The sequence below is a fragment of the Oncorhynchus kisutch genome, linkage group LG14 (genome assembly GCF_002021735.2).
Source record: "Oncorhynchus kisutch isolate 150728-3 linkage group LG14, Okis_V2, whole genome shotgun sequence".
NCBI lineage: Eukaryota > Metazoa > Chordata > Actinopteri > Salmoniformes > Salmonidae > Oncorhynchus > Oncorhynchus kisutch.
Genome location: NC_034187.2, coordinates 71,353,347 through 71,370,267, shown reverse-complemented (window position 1 = coordinate 71,370,267; position 16,921 = coordinate 71,353,347). Strand labels below are relative to the sequence as shown.

General features: G+C 43.4%; 1 protein-coding gene across 1 annotated transcript in view; it reads left to right on the top strand.

Annotated features, from left to right (window-relative positions):
• Positions 1-16,921, top strand: part of LOC109904662 (gamma-aminobutyric acid type B receptor subunit 2-like) — a 350,185-nt gene that overhangs the window by 320,387 nt on the left and 12,877 nt on the right. The window contains exon 18 of the mRNA XM_031788884.1: positions 4,037-4,154. Coding sequence (XP_031644744.1) covers positions 4,037-4,154 — 118 coding nt within the window. The remainder of the gene's footprint in view (positions 1-4,036; positions 4,155-16,921) is intronic.

The window sequence follows — 16,921 nt, the reverse complement described above, 5'->3', positions numbered from 1 at the left end:
ATAAAGGCCAGATTTGTGCAATATACGACTGATTGTTGTCCTATGGACATAGTCTCCCACCTCAGCTGTAGATCTCTGCAGTTCATCCAGAGTGATCATGGGCCTCTTGGCTGCATCTCTGATCAGTCTTCTCCTTGTATGAGCTGAAAGTTTAGAGGGACGGCCAGGTCTTGGTAGATTTGCAGTGGTCGATACTCCTTCCATTTCAATATTATCGCTTGCACAGTGCTCCTTGGGATGTTTAAAGCTTGGGAAATCTTTTTGTATCCAAATCCGGCTTTAAACTTCTTCACAACAGTATCTCGGACCTGCCTGGTGTGTTCCTTGTTCTTCATGATGCTCTCTGCGCTTTTAACGGACCTCTGAGACTATCACAGTGCAGGTGCATTTATACGGAGACTTGATTACACACAGGTGGATTGTATTTATCATCATTAGTCATTTAGGTCAACATTGGATCATTCAGAGATCCTCACTGAACTTCTGGAGAGAGTTTGCTGCACTGAAAGTAAAGGGGCTGAATAATTTTGCACGCCCAATTTTTCAGTTTTTGATTTGTTAGAAAAGTTTGAAATATCCAATAAATGTCGTTCCACTTCATGATTGTGTCCCACTTGTTGTTGATTCTTCACAAAAAAATAGTTTTTATCTTTATGTTTGAAGCCTGAAATGTGGCAAAAGGTCGCAAAGTTCAAGGGGGCCGAATACTTTCGCAAGGCACTGTATATCCACGTAATTTTCCTCCCTCATGATGCCTTTATTTTGTGAAGTGCAACAGTCCCTCCTGCAACAAAGCACCCCCACAACATGATGCTGCCACTCCGTGCTTCACGGTCAGGATGGTGTTCTTCGGCTTGCAAGCCTCCCCCTTTTTCCTCCAAACATAACGATGGTCATTATGGCCAAACAGTTCTATTTTTGTTTCATCAGACTAGAGGACATTTCTCTAAAAAGTACGATATTTGTCCCTATGTGCAGTTGCAAACCGTAGTCTGGCTTTTTTATGGCAGTTTTGGAGCAGTGGCTTCTTCCTTGCTGAGCGGCCTTTCAGGTTATGTCGACATAGGACTCGTTTTTACTGTGGATATAGATACTTTTGTACCTATTTCCTCCAGCATCTTCACAAGGTTCTTTGCTGTTGTTCTGGGATTGATTTGCACTTTTCGCACCAAAGTACGTTCATCTCTAGGAGACAGAACGCGTCTCATTCCTGAGCGGTATGACAGCTGTGTGGTCCCATGGTGTTCGTACTTGCATACTCTTGTTTGTACAGATGAACGTGGTACCTTTTTGTAAATCGCTCCCAAGGATGAACCAGACATGTGGAGGTCTGCAATTTTTTTTCTGAAGTCTTGGCTTATTTCTTTTTATTTTCCCATGATGTCAAGCAAAGAGGCACTGAGTTTGAAGGTAGGCCTTGAAATACATCCACAGGTACACCTCCAATTCACTCAAATGATGTCAATTAGCCTATCAGAAGCTTCTGAATCCATGACATAATTTGATGGAATTTTCCAAGCTGTTTAAAGGCACAGTCAACTTAGTGTATGTTAACTTCTGACCCACTGGAATTGTGATACAGTGAATTCTAAGTTAAATAATCTGTAAACAGTTGTTGGAAAAAAATTATTGTGTCATGCACAAAGGAGATGTCCTAACCGACTTGCCAAAACTATAGTTTGTTAACAATACATTTGTGGCGTGGTTGAAAAACAAGTTTTATTGACTCCAACCTAAGTGGATGTAAACTTCTGACTTCAACTGTTTTCACTGCTGGTCCTCTATTTATTATCTATCCTGATTGCCTCGTCCCTTTTACCCCTAACCACATGTACATATTACCTACATTACCTCAACTACCTAGTACCCCTGCACATTGACTCAGTACCGGTACTCCTTGTATATAGCCTTGTTATTGTTACTATTTAAAAAATATTTGACACTGCATTGTTGTGAAAGGACTCATAGGTAAGCATTTCAAGGTAAAGTTGTGATCGGCATGTGACAAATACTATTTAATTTGTTTCGGATATATTGATGACAACTACACCACAGTGCCTCTAGTAGTTCAGAACTACAGTAACCCAACCCCAAAGTTGGCTGATTATTCAATGATAAGCTTCTGTTCAGAATGCAGGCTGACAGACGTATAATGGGTCAGTATATTCGCCATAAGGATTCAGCCACTTCATAGAGCAGTCCACCACATCCACATCTCTGCCTGAGAATCCTCATCACTCCTCTAACTGCAGCCATCAGTATTCATGAGACTTCCTGGACTAAACGCTGTGAATGAGTGGCTGTTATGAGTACGACACAGTGTCAGCAGAGATTACAATCACAACTAAGCACGGGCAACACTTTCCGGAGACCATGAATATTCATCAGCACATGGTGTGGCCTGGTGGTGGTTGAGCGGTGGGGTTGACTGACACAAGGACCATGGCACCCATAATAGGAATTCCCTCAGTTGAATTCCCACAGTTGAACACGGCAGAGTTTGGTCTGACAATTGAGGAATCTATGGATGCCATAGAGGCTCTGGAGAATAACACAGAACAAGGTTATTGCTCAGGAGGTAGTGACTTTTCACAGTAAATTGCACTTTGACACCGTCCCACCGACACTTTTTTCAGAGGTGGGTTTTGCATTCTTTTATTTCAACAGGAATATACAGTGAATCGCTAATATGCAACCAAGTCCATATGAATCCATTATGCTATCTGCTCCAGTAGCCTTTTCTAAGAGAAAATAAGTACAAGGAGGCATCTTTCTTCCATCAGAGGGAAGTTATTTTTATCAAAATAGTTTCCACCTCCTCTTTAGATGCATATTGAGGACACAATGCCTTGGTGTGATCTTCAAATCAGGTTAATGTTATCCTAAGAGGTTAAAATCTGGGACAACTGAAAAGGAAGAAATTGACGCAAAAGGGGATAATTTCGGGCCTCTCCAGGTGCTGTTTGAAAGACTGATAAGGCTGTTGACTTTGATTCCAACCGTGTTCACACTCTCTGTCTGTCTCTGACGGTGATGACTCTGTTCCCCCCTGGACTGAAATATTTCCCACAACATCATGAAGCACAGCAGTCTCTGTCTCCATATCTCTCATCTCTCCTCATTTCTCTCTATTCATCTCACTCTTGCTTCTCTCTCTTTCTCTCTCTCTCTCTCTCTCTGTATCGCTCTCTCTCTCTCTCTCTCTCTCTCTCTCTCTCTCTCTCTCTCTCTCTGTCTCTCTGTCTCTCTCTCTCTGTCTCTCTCTGTCTCTCTCTGTCTCTCTCTGTCTCTGTCTCTCTCTACGCTACCAGCATGTGTTGAACACATAGAACAGAAGTGTTTTTGTTTGTTTGGCCCTTTGATGTAATTGTCAACAGATATTGTATCATAACATGTAAGCTGTAACAGACACATTAAGATTTCTAATGTCTTATGTCAATATTTTCATACTTAGCATTTTTTTTGAGAGAGTGCTTGACATGCATTGTGTAATGATACAGTGTCAGGTGGCTTGACATCCTTCAGTGGCCTTAGCTTCTCAGGTGTTTTTATCTGAACTAAGGAGAGAGGATATATACAGTGGGGGCATTCTAAATGGCATCCTATTCAGTGGTATATAGCAGTGGTCTTCAAAGAATATCTCAAGACCCCACCACACTCCAAATCTAATGGCACAACCTTAACATCTGTACATTTTGATTTTACATCAACAAATAACCTTCAATTCATTATCATTTCATTAAACCAATAAATACATTTACTCAATAACATTTAACATTTAAAGATCTAAACTGATCTTTCTCAGAAACGTTTGTAAATTCTCACTTACAGTAATCTGCAATCTAATTTTTTGTGTGTACATTTTGGTGACCCCACTGCAGTTCCCACATGACCCCAAACGTTGAATTCCACTGTCAAATGCATGACTTTTGGAGTCCTATCGGGCCTTGGTCAAAGGTAGTGCACTATATAGGAAGTCATTTTGTGGCACAGCAAGCAGACTGTAACACTATGCTATCTCTCCGTGTCTTTGCAGAGGGGGAGAAATCGATACTGAAGAATCATCTTGAGCAGAAGCCTCAGGCGCAGTGGGGCTCCATGGACCCTTCCAGAATAAACAGAGGTCCTCTGGAGGACATCAACTCACCTGAACAGTGAGTTGTCCTCAAAACATCTCCCTCATTTATTTGTTCTTCTTCCTTTTGAACTATACATCAGATATATTGTTACCACCAGCAGCACTGCATGGCAGTTGTTGTGGTAAGTTTGGAAAGCTGCCGCGGTCATCCCCGTCTTCAAAGGGGGTGACACTCTAGACCCAAACTGTTATAGACCTATATCTATCCTACCCTGCCTTTCCAAAGTTTTTGAAAGCCAAGTTAACAAACAGATCACCGACCATTTCAAATCCCACCGTACCTTCTCCGATATGCAATTTGGTTTCAGAGCGAGTCATGGGTGCACCTCAGCCACCTCAACCACCATCGATAAAAAAAACAATACTGTGCAGTCGTCTTCATCGACCTGGCCAAGGCTTTCGACTCTGTCAATCACCACATTCTTATCGGCAGACTCAACAGCCTTGGTTTTTCAAATGACTGCCCTGCCTGGCCCACCAACTACTTCTCAGATAGAGTTCAATGTGGCAAATTGGAGGGCCTATTGTCCGGACCTCTGGCAGTCTCTATGGGGGTGCCACAGGGTTCAATTCTTGGACCGACTATTTTCTCTGTATACATCAATGATGTCGCCCTTGCTGCTGGTGATTCTCTGATCCACCTCTACGCAGATGACACCATTCTGTATACTTCTGGCCCTTCTTTGGACACTGTTTTATTAACAAACCTCCAGACGAGCTTCAATGCCATACAACACTCCTTCCTTTGCCTCCAACTGCTCTTAAATGCAAGTAAAACTAAATGCATGCTTTCAACCGATCGCTGCCCGCACCCGCCCGTCTAGCATCACTACTCTGGACGGTTCTGACTTAGAATATGTGGACAACCACAAATACCTAGGTGTCTGGTTAGACTGTAAACTCTCCTTCCAAACTCACATTAAGCATCTCCAATCCAAAATTAAATATGGAATCGGCTTCCTATTTCGCAACAAAGTATCCTTCACTCATGCTGCCAAACATACCCTCGTGAAACTGCTGATCCTACCGGTCCTTGACTTTGGCGATGCCCAACACTCTACTAAATTGGATGTAGTCTATCACAGTGCCATCTGTTTTGTCACCAAAGTCCCATATGCTACCCACCACTGCAACCTATATGCTCTCATTGGCTGGCCCTCGCTTCATATTCGTCGCCTAACCCACTGGCTCCAGGTCATCTATAAGTCTTTGCTAGGTAAAGCCCCACCTCAGCTCACTGGTCTCCATAGCAGCACCCACCCGTAGCACGCGCTCCAGCAGGTATATTTCACTGGTCATCCCCAAAGCCAACACCTAATTTGGCCGCTTTCCTTCCAGTTCTCTGCTACCAGTGACTGGAACGAATTGCAAAAATCACTGAAGCTGGAGTCTTATATCTCCCTCACTAGCTTTGAGCATCAGTTGTCAGAGCAGCTTACCGATCATTGCACCTGTACAGAGCCCATCTGTAAATAACCCACCCAACTACCTCATCCCTATATTGATTTTCTTTGTTGCTCCTTTGCACCCCAGTATCTCTACTTGCACATTCATCTTCTGCACATCTATCACTCTAGTGTTTAATGACTAAATTGTAATTATTTCACCACTATGGCATATTTATTGCCTTACCTCCCTAATCTTACTACATTTGCACACACTGCATATAGATTTTTGTATTGTGTTATTGACTGTGCGTTTGTTTATCCTATGTGTAACTCTGTGTTGTTGTTTGTGTCGCTCTGCTTTGTCTGCTTTATCTTGGCCAGGTTGCAGTTGTAAATGAGAACTTGTTCTCAACTGGCCTACCTGGTTAAATAAAGGTGGTAAAAAAATGCAAAAAAAGATGGACCAATATAAGGTCTCAATCAATCCTAACCCTAAAAGACCTGGGCAGAAAATGTTTATATTTTGTAGTTCATTTGAAAATGCCAACTTTTTAAATACTTGAGGTAGTCGAATATAATTTCTATAGAGTTTCAACTAAAAGGCAACTATTTGATTTTCAAATACAGGAATATTTGAAAGTATTTTGAATAACTCTCAGTAAACCAAGTAATGTTTGAAGGAATTTGAATACAAAAAGTATACTTGATGGCTGCCAAATATTTGAAGAACCAAAAACTACAACAGTTAGTTGAATTAGTCCAAATATATGATCATAAGCACATGATTTGGAGGGCTCTAAGATATGAATCTTAATATAGCCTGTAGCCTAGAATAAAATAAATGAGGGACATGGAATCACCTCAAATTACAGTAAAGCATGTTTGCAGCTTCAAAAGAACAAACAAATATATTTTTATAATGTGTGGCATAAGGTAATACAGTAACACTTGACACCAGCCATACTTGGTGTCAAAGTGGTTTCTGTATAGCACTTTGTGACATCGGCTGATGTAAAAAGGGCTTTATAAATAAATGTGATTGATGGATAATAGCATTGAAGTGACTTTAAATATATTTTTCTTTAGGAATTGCAATAATCGATCTACTACTACTACAAAGGTAGATCATTCAAGTGATGTTCACCATGTTTAAAAAAAAATGTGTCGTAACTCTTTGATTATAACAATTGCAACATTGTTGTTACGTAGGACTTTGAAATGTCTTTATAAGTGCATAATAATGTTATTACGTAAGTGTAATGAAGAACTATTCCTGTGCAGCAGTGTTACCTTTCCTGTCTCGCCTCCAGACTGTAGTCGGGCAGATCAGGGGAGCCTTCACTTGCTAGCTCCAGGGCCAGAGCAATTTACGGATGCTCTGGGGTAATTCCGACATTTGGGGATCTTATCCGCTGCTAATGATGAGTTAGTCTGGAATTCCTCTGAAGTAGTTGTATTTTTTATCAATACAGTAATATGAGATCTGTATGTAAAATATTTAAGTTTGGTTTTCAGTCATTTCGCAGATGCTCTTATCCAGAGCGACTTACAGTTAGTGCATTCATAGCTAGGTGGGCCTCCCGAGTGGCGCAGCGGTTTAAGGCTGTGCCACTAGCCTGGTTCGATTCCAGGCTCTGTCGCAGCCGGCCGGGACTGGGAGTCCCACGGGACGACGCACAATTGGCCCAGCGTCGTCCGGGTTAGCGGAGGGTTTAGCCGGCAGGGATGTTCTTGTCCCATCGCACTCTAGCGACTCCTGTGGTGGGCCGGGCGCAATGCACGCTGACATGATCGCCAGGTGTATGGTGTTTCCTCCGACACATTGGTGCGACTGGCTTCCGGGTTAAGCGGGCATTGTGTCAAGAAGCAGTGAGGCTTGGCTGGGTTGTGTTTCGGAGGACGCACGGCTCTCAACCTTCACCTCTTCGGAGTCCATATGGGAGTTGCATCGATGAGACAAGACTGTAACTACCATTTGGATAATAAATAAATATATACAGTGACTTGCAAAAGTTTTCATCCCCCCTTGGCGTTTTACCTATTTTTTTTGCATTACAACCTGTAATTTATAAGTATTTTTATTTGGATTTCATGTAATGGACATACACAAAATAGGTCAAATTGGTTAAAGATTACTTGTTTAAAACTAAAAAAATGTAAACAACTGAAAAGTGGTGCGTGCATATGTGTTCACCCCATTTGCTAAATAAGATCTGGTGCAACCAATTACCTTCAGAAGTCACATAATTAGTTAAATAAAGTCCACCTGTGTGCAATCTAAGTGTCACATGATCTCAGTATATATACACCTGTTCTGAAAGGCCCCAGAGTCTGAAACACCACTAAGCAAGGGGCACCACCAAGCAAGCGGTACCATGAAGATCAAGGATCTCTCAAAACAGGCCAGGGACAAAGTTCTGGAGATCAGGGTTGGGGTTGTAAAAAAATATCTGAAACTTTGAACATCCCACGGAGCACCATTAAATTCATTATAAAAATTGGAAAGAATATGGCACCACAACAAACCTGCCAAGAGAGGGCCGCCCACTAAAACTCACAGACCAGGCAAGGAGGGCATTAATCAGAGGCAACAAAGATACCAAAGATAACCCCGAAGGAGCTGCAAAGCTCCACAGCGGAGATTGGAGTATCTGTCCATAGGACCACTTCAAGCCATACACTCCACAGAGCTGGGCTTTACGGAAGAGTGGCCAGAAAAAAGCCATTGCTTAAAGACAAAATAAGCAAACATGTTTGGTGTTCGCCAAAAGGCATGTGGGAGACTCCCCAAACAAGATACGCTGGTCAGATGAGACTAAAATTGAGCTTTTTTTCAAGGAAAACACTATGTCCAAAATCTCTCATCACCCCAAGATCCTCATCCCCGCGGTGAAGCATGGTGGTGGCACCATCATGCTGTGGGGATGCTTTTCATCAGCAGGGACTGGGAAACTGGTCAGAGCTGAAAGATTGATGGATGGCGCTAAATACAGGGAAATCCTTGAGGGAAACCTGTTTCAGTCTTTCCAGAGATTTGAGACTGGGACGGAGGTTCACCTTCCAGCAGGACAATGACCCTAAGCATTCTGCTAAAGCAACACTCGAGTGGTTTAAGGGGAAACATTTACATGTCTTGGAATGGCCTAGTCAAAGCCCAGACCTCAATCCACTTGAGAATCTGTGGTATGACTTAAATATTGCTGTACACCAGCGGAACCCATCCAACTTAAAGGAGCTGGAGCAGTTTTGCTTTGAAGAATGGGCAGAAATCCCAGTGGTTAGATGTGCCATGCTTATAGAGACATAACTCAGGAGACTTGCAGCTGTAACTGCTGCAAAAGGTGTCTCTATAAAGTATTGACTTTGGGGGGTGAATAGTTATGCACGCTCAACTTTTCAGTTTGTTTTGTATTATTTGTTTGTTTCACAAGAAAAAATATTTAGCATCTTCAAAGTGGCAGGCATGTTGTGTAAATCAAATGATACAAACCCCCCAAAAATCTATTTTAATTCCAGGTTGTAAGGCAACAAAATAGGAAAAATGCCAAGGGGGTGAATACTTTTGCAAGCCACTGTGTATATAAAAAAATAAAATAGCTAGGTGAGACAACCACATCAAAGTCAATATACTGGATACAAACATTCCATTCCATTTCAGCTAAGTAATGGAAAAATAGCATTTTGCAACGAAACCCATTTTAATACACATCCATGCATTAAGAATCTGAGAACAATAATATTTTACACACACATGAATTTACCCGTAAGCAATAAATACATTCTCATCAAAAAACACAAATGTGAAAAATGTGTGGATATAGCATTTTGGAACAAAACTCTTCAAATATGACTGTCAGATAGATTGGAATAGTATGGGATATTGTGTGTGCTCTGTTCATTCTATTCCTATCTTCAACATGCAGTTCCAGATACAGCCCTGCCACTAGTTGAAGGCAGCCAATCCAAAGTTTCAGAAAAGTAGTCACTTCCTGAGATCTGTATTCAAATAGTTGTTTTAAGTAGTTTCTTTCTCAGATCTGTATTCAAATAGTTGTTTTAAGTAGTTTCTTTCTCAGATCTGTATTCAAATAGTTGTTCCCCTGGATTCTTTTTTTTCTCCACAAATTATAGTTCAAACTATAGTTATCCCAGGTCTGAACCTTAACCCCAAACTCCTACCCCTAATTTCTCACCATCACCCTAAACGTTACCCCTAAAATAGCCTAAAATAGCCTTTTTCCATGTGGGGAATGACAAAATGTTTTACTACCCTTGTGAGGACTTCTGGTGCCCACAAGGATAGTAAAACCAAAAACACAAATTTCCTGTCCTCTCTCTCTCTCACACACACCCTCCCTCACACTCCCTCACACACACTCCCTCACACACACACACACACACGCGACTGACTGCATGTTGTCCCAACTCTTAAAATGTATCGGTCCAGAACACTCATGACAAATAACGAACTACCTTCACTTATTATTCACAAACAGGCTGGGGAATGTCAACTTCATCAGAGAGGGAAAAAATAGTTTCATGCATCATTGAGAGCTCTTCATTTCCTCCTCCTCTCCTCCCCCTGTCCTCCCAGTTCTCCTCTCCTCCTATGTTCATCTAACTGGAACTGGATAGAGAGAACACATAAGAAATAGAGAGGGAGAGAGAGCATGAGAACATGAGTGAGGACATGAGAACAAGAGCGGAAGCAGAAAAGGTGTGAAAGAGAGCGGGCAGAGAATGAGGCAGCGAGAACAACTCATAAGAGAGCTGGCCATCCCCCAAGAGAAGCCAATAGAACAGCCCACTTCAGACCCCCCCCACATGCAGGACAGACAAGACAGGACGCACCACCCCATCCAACCCCCCCCTCCTAGCACCCCCTGTCAGACCCCCTTATAGCCATCCTGACAACACACCCACACCCACTGAGGACACACAAAAGCCACAAATTGTGCTCCTAATAGACTCAAATGTAACATTTGTGCTGGAAAACTAACTATTTTCTAAACAGAAAGTGGCTAAACTGTGGTGTCCAAATACCCTGCGTGTCCATAATTCACACAGGCACAAATTATCTGAGGGCCCAGCAGGAAAGGGTGGCCACAGCACTCAAGGGAGTGATTGAAAAAGCTTCTTCCACTTTCCCCCTACACACGTGGTCATCTACACCCTGCTACCACGAAAAGACGTTCACCCGGCCACCATACAGGGGGTGAATGCAAGCATTTCCCTGTTTGTCAACACCAAATGTTACCTGGCCCATCACTGCACCCTGGAGTTGGACAGCCTCTACGACCAGGTACACCTCTACAAGGTCACGGTCCCCACCTTCGCCAGGACCCTGAAAGACATTGCACTCAACCGCAGCCCCAGCAACTCACACAAGAGCAACCCGCCCAAACCTGCAAGACTCCCTACCAGGTCTGCTAGACTCCCTCCGGACCTGCAAGACTCCCCCGGACCTGCGGGACTCCCCCCGGACCTGCGGGACTCCCCCCGGACCTGCGGGACTCCCCCCGGACCTGCGGGACTCCCCCCGGACCTGCGAGACTCCCCCCGGACTTGCTAGACTCCCCCGGACCTGCGGGACTCCCCCCGGACCTGCGAGACTCCCCCGGACCTGCGAGACTCCCCCCGGGCCTGCGAGACTCCCCCCGGACCTGCGAGACTCCCCCCGGGCCTGCGAGACTCCCCCCGGGCCTGCGAGACTCCCCCCGGGCCTGCGAGACTCCCCCCGGACCTGCGGGACTCCCCCCGGACCTGCGGGTCTCCCCCTGGACCTGCGAGACTCCCCCTGGACCTGCGGGACTCCCCCTGGACCTGCGGGACTCCCCCCGGACCTGCACTCAGAGGACCTACACCCAGACCACAGCACCACTAGCCACACCCCCACCCCAACCAGTTGACAACCCCACAAAACAAACCCAACCACACCCTATATAGGCCCCCCGATCAGGCCTATGCCCCTCCTGCCCCCCACCCTTGCAGAAAGGACCTCAACATGACAGCCACACATATGCCCAGGACATGAGCAGGCAAACCGGCCCACCCCAACTCCTACACCCAAGCAAGCCCCATCCTGCGACCTAAGAGGCATTCACCAGATGCTCTATTCAAATCTAATGGTCCGAAACTCAACTATGGGAATAACAACACTGGACACACTATGGTACACAAAGCTTTTACCATACAAGGTCTGAGGCCATCTGCCGTTGGCCTAAAGAGCAGAAACCCAGACTTCACCAAAGAAATTGGAAATTCCTACAAGAAACATGGTATAGATTAAATGGACCCACTAGCTGCCCTCTAGGTTACAGTGAGCTGGTAGTCCCATCCACCAAACTACCAGGAGTGAAACAGGGAAGGGACTTAAAATAGGGGATTTGCTCATTTGGTATTGATCAGACCTAACTCACTCTATTCAATTTATCATATCAGGAGCATTTTATATCTCGTTAGAAATAAATAAGGAAATGATCTCGAAAGAGAACAGTGTCCTCTGTGTGCTACCTATATCCCCCCACTAGAATCCCCATACTTTAATGAAGACAGCTTCTCCACCTTAGAGCTCAACCACAGACTCAGGCACAAGTACTAATCTGTGGTGACCTAAATTCCAGAACTGGACAAGAACCTGACATCCTCAGAACACAGGGGGACAAACACCTACCTGGAGGTGACAACATCCCCTCCCCAATATGACCCCCTAGACAAAACTATGAAATCATAAATAACAAAAACAGGTCACAACTATGTTGCATACTGGGTCTGTACTTAGTAAACGGCAGGCATCGAGGGGACTCCTACGGTAGGTACACTTCAAATCAAATGAAATCCAATTGTATTGGTCACATACACATACTTAGCAGATGTTATTGCGGGTGTAGTGAAATGCTTGTGTTCCTAGTTCCAATAGTGCAGTAGTATCTAACAATTCACAACAATACACACAAATCTAAAAGTAAAAGAATGGAATTAAGAAATATATCAATATTAGGACGAGCAATGTAGGCATGGCATTAACTAGAATACAGGACATACATATTAAATGAGTAAAACAGTATGCAAATATTATTAAAGTACCAGTGTTCCATTATTAAAGTGACCAGTGATTCCATGTCTATCTACATATGGCAGCAGCCTCTAATGTGCAGGGTTGAGTAACTGGGTGGTAGCCGGCTAGTGACAGTGACTAAGTTTAGGGCAGGGTACTGTGTGGAGGCCGGCTAGTGATGGCTATTTAACAGTCTGAAGCCCTTGCGATAGAAGCTGTTTTTCAGTCTCTCATTCTCAGCTTTGATGCACCTGTACTGACCTCGCCTTCTGGATGATAGTGGAGTGGACAGGCCGTGGCTTGGGTGGTTGATGTCCTTGATTATCTTTTTGGTCTTTCTGTGACATTGGGTGCTGTAGGTGCCCTGGAGGGCAGGCAGTATGCCCTCGGTGATGCGTTGGGCAGACCACACCACCCTTTGGAGAGCCCTGTGGTTGTGGGCGGTGCAGTTGGCGTACCAGGCGGTGATACAGCCCAACAGAATGCTTTCTATGGTGCATCTGTAAAAGTTTGTGAGGGTCTTAAGGGCAAAGCCACATTTCTTCAGCCTCCTGAGGTTGAAGAGGCGCTGTTGAGCTTTCTTCACCACACTGTCTGTGTGGGTGGACCATTTCAGATTGTCAGTGATGTGTATGCCAAGGAACATGAAGCTTTTCACCTTTTCACTGTGGTCCCGTCGATATGGATAGGGGGGTGCTCCCTCTACAGTTTCCTGAAGTCCCCGATCAGCTCCTTCGTTTGTTGACGTTGAGGGAGAGGTTATTTTCTTCGCACCACTCTGCCAGGGCCCAGCTCATCTCTTGGCAGTAGTATTGTAGACTACTTTATCACCAACCTCAACCCGGAGTCTCTCAGAGTGTTAAGTTAGCCCACTGACATCCCTATCAGATCACAGCAAAATCACAGTCTACTTGAACAGAGCAATACTCAACCACGAGGCATCGAAGCCTAACAAACTGCATGCCATTAAGAAATGTTATAGATGGATGGAAGGTAGTGTAGAAACCTACCAAAAAAACATTGTCCAACTACAAATCCAATTTCTCCTAGACAACTTCCTGGATAAAATGTTTCCCTGCAATAGTGAAGGTGTAAACTTAGCAGTAGGAAGCCTGAACTATAAGTTTTACCTATCAGCTAATATACAACATTTTAATACAGGCAGAAAACCTAAGACAACTAACAACAATGAGAAATGTTTGATGAAGAATGCAAAAACAAACACATTTATTTAGAAACCTATCTAAACAAAAACACAGAGACCCAGAAAACCTTAGTTTACGCCTTCACTATGGTCGAACAGTAAAACAATCTAGAAATACACTAAGAAAAAAGAAACAGCATGTAAGGAAACAGCATGTAAGGAAACAGCATGTAAGGAAACAGCATGTAAGGAAACAGCATGTAAGGAAACAGCATGTAAGGAAACAGCATGTAAGGAAACAGCATGTAAGGAAACAGCATGTAAGGAAACAGCATGTAAGGAAACAGCATGTAAGGAAACAGCATGTTAGGAAACAGCATGTAAGGAAACAGCATGTTAGGAAACAGCATGTAAGGAAACAGCTCACTTATTGAAAACTGGAACACACAAAACAAACAACAACACAAAGAGCTATCTAACCAAAATGGAGATGTATGGATCAACCACTTCTCCAACCTTTTCAACCATATAACAAAGTCCCAAGAGCAAAAACATATACAGTACATGATCATTTACAAAACTTAGAAACATCTATTAAAGACTACCAGAACCCACTGGATTCTCCAGTTACATTGAATGAACTACAGGACAACATGCAAACCCCTCCACACCAAAAAAAGCCTGTGGTATTGATGGTATACTAAACAAAATGATAAAATATACAGACCACAAATTCAAATAGGCTATTATTAAACTCTTCAGCATTATCCTCAGCTATGGCGTCTTCCCCAATATTTGGAACCAAGGTCTGATCACCCCGATCCACAAAAGTGGAGACACATTTGACCCCGATAATTACCAAGGAGTCAATAGCAATCTCTGAAAAATCCTCTGCAGTATCATCAACAGCAGACTCCAACATTTCCTCTGTGAAAACAATGTCCTGAGCAAATGTCAAATTGTATTCTTACCAAAATACCGTACGACAGACCATGTATACACTTTGCACACCTGTATTGGCAAACAAAACTAAACTAAATAAAAAAAGCTTAATTTGGCATTCGGATATGCTATACAAAGTGATGAAGTGTGTTCGGGGAAAAACATATGACATTGCCATTAGGAAAAACATGTGACATTATAAAATCTATGTACACAAGTGTGTAGTTAAAAACACACAGATGTCTTTCCACAGGGCCATGGGGTGAGACAGGTATGCAGCTTGAGCCCCACCCTATTCAACATACTGTATATATCAATGAGTTGTCGAGGGCACTAGAACAGTCTGCAGCACCTGGTCTTGGAAATCAAATGTCTACTGTTTGCTGATTATCTGGTGCTTCTGTCACCTAGAAGCATCATCTAGATCTTCTGCAGAGATTCTGTCAGATTTGGGCCCTGTCAGTAAAACACAGTCGGACAAAAATAATGGTGTTCCAAAAAAGGTCCAGTAGCCAAGACAACAAATACAAATTGTACCTAGAAACTATAGCCCTAGAGAACACAAAGAATACCTACCTCGGCCTAAACATCAACACCACAGGTAACTTCCACAAGGTTGTGAACGATCTAAGAGACAAGGCAAGAAGAGCCTTCTATGCCATCAAAAGAAACATTGATCTCAACATCCTAATTAGGATCTGGCTAAAAATACTTCAATCAGTTATAGAACCCATTGCCCTCTATGGTTGTGAGGTCTGGGGTCTATTCACCAAAGATATATTTGTGTACAATGCAAAACCCCTAACAATGCATGCAGAGTATAATTAGGAATGTACCCGCTAAAAAAATCCAGAAAAGAGCTGTTAAATTCTACAACCACCTAAAAGGAAACGATGCCCACACATTCTACAAAGCCCTCACCTACAGAAAAATTAAACTAGAGAAGAGTCCCCTCGGTTAGCTTGATCTGGGACTCTGTTCATAAACACAAACAGATCCCACAAAGCCCCATGACAGCAACACAATTAGACCCAGCCAAATTATGAGAAAGATAAATTATAACTATTTGACAGATTGGAAAGAATCAACCAAAAAAACTGAGCAAATTCGAATGCTATCTGGCCCTAAACAGAGAATACACCGTGTCAGAATACCGGACCACTGTGACTGACCTAAAGTTTTCAAAAATCCTTGACTATATACAGACTCAGTGAGCATAGCCTTGCTATTGAGAGAGGCTACCGTAGGTAGACCTGGCTCTCAAGAAAAGACAAGCTATGTGCACACTGCCCACAAAATGAAGTGGAACTGAGATGCACTTCCTATCCTCCTGCAAAATGTATGACCACATTAGAGATACATATTTCACACAAATCAAACAGACCCACAAATAAATTGAAAACAAATCAAACACTGACTAACACAAATCAAACACTGACTAACTCCCACTCCCATATCTGTTGGCCCATTGCCATGAGAAAAGGGCAACCAGCGGAGCACAAACAGCATTGTAAATACCACCAATATGTATTTGTTTATTTATCTTCCCCTACTATTCGTACTACAACAATTTGCACATTGATAAAACATTGTACATAGCTGATAATATAACGCTTGAAATGTCTTTATCATTTAGAAACTTTTGAGTGTTTAGTGTTAGTTTGTAATAGTTTTTTTGTTGATGATGTTTTGTCTTTTGACTTTTGTTTATTGTTTATTTCAACTGGAGAGAAGAGCGAGAGAAGAGCGAGAGAAGAGCGAGAGAAGAGCGAGAGAAGAGCGAGAGAAGAGCGAGAGAAGAGCGAGAGAAGAGCGAGGGGAAGAGCGAGAGGAGAGGAGAGCGAGAGAAGAGCGAGAGGAGAGCGAGAGGAGAGCGAGAGGAGAGAGAGGAGAGAGATAGAAGAGAGAGAGGAGAGAGAGAAGAGAGAGAGGAGAGAGAGAGGAGAGAGAGAAGAGAGAGAGGAGAGAGAGAGGAGAGAGAGAGGAGAGAGAGAGAAGAGAGGGTGGAGGGAAAGAGAGAGAGGAGGAGAGAGAGAAGAGGAGGGTGGAGGGAAGAGTGAGAGAGAGAGAGAGAGAGAAGAGCGAGAGGAGAGAGAGAGAAGAGAGAGAGAGGGGTGGAGGGAAGAGTGAGAGAAGAGCGAGAGAGAGAAGAGAGGAAGAGCGAGAGAAGAGAGAGAGAGGAAGAGCGAGAGGAGAGAGAGAGAGAGGGGTAGGGAAGAGTGAGAAAGAAGAGAGAGAGAGAAGAGAGAGGG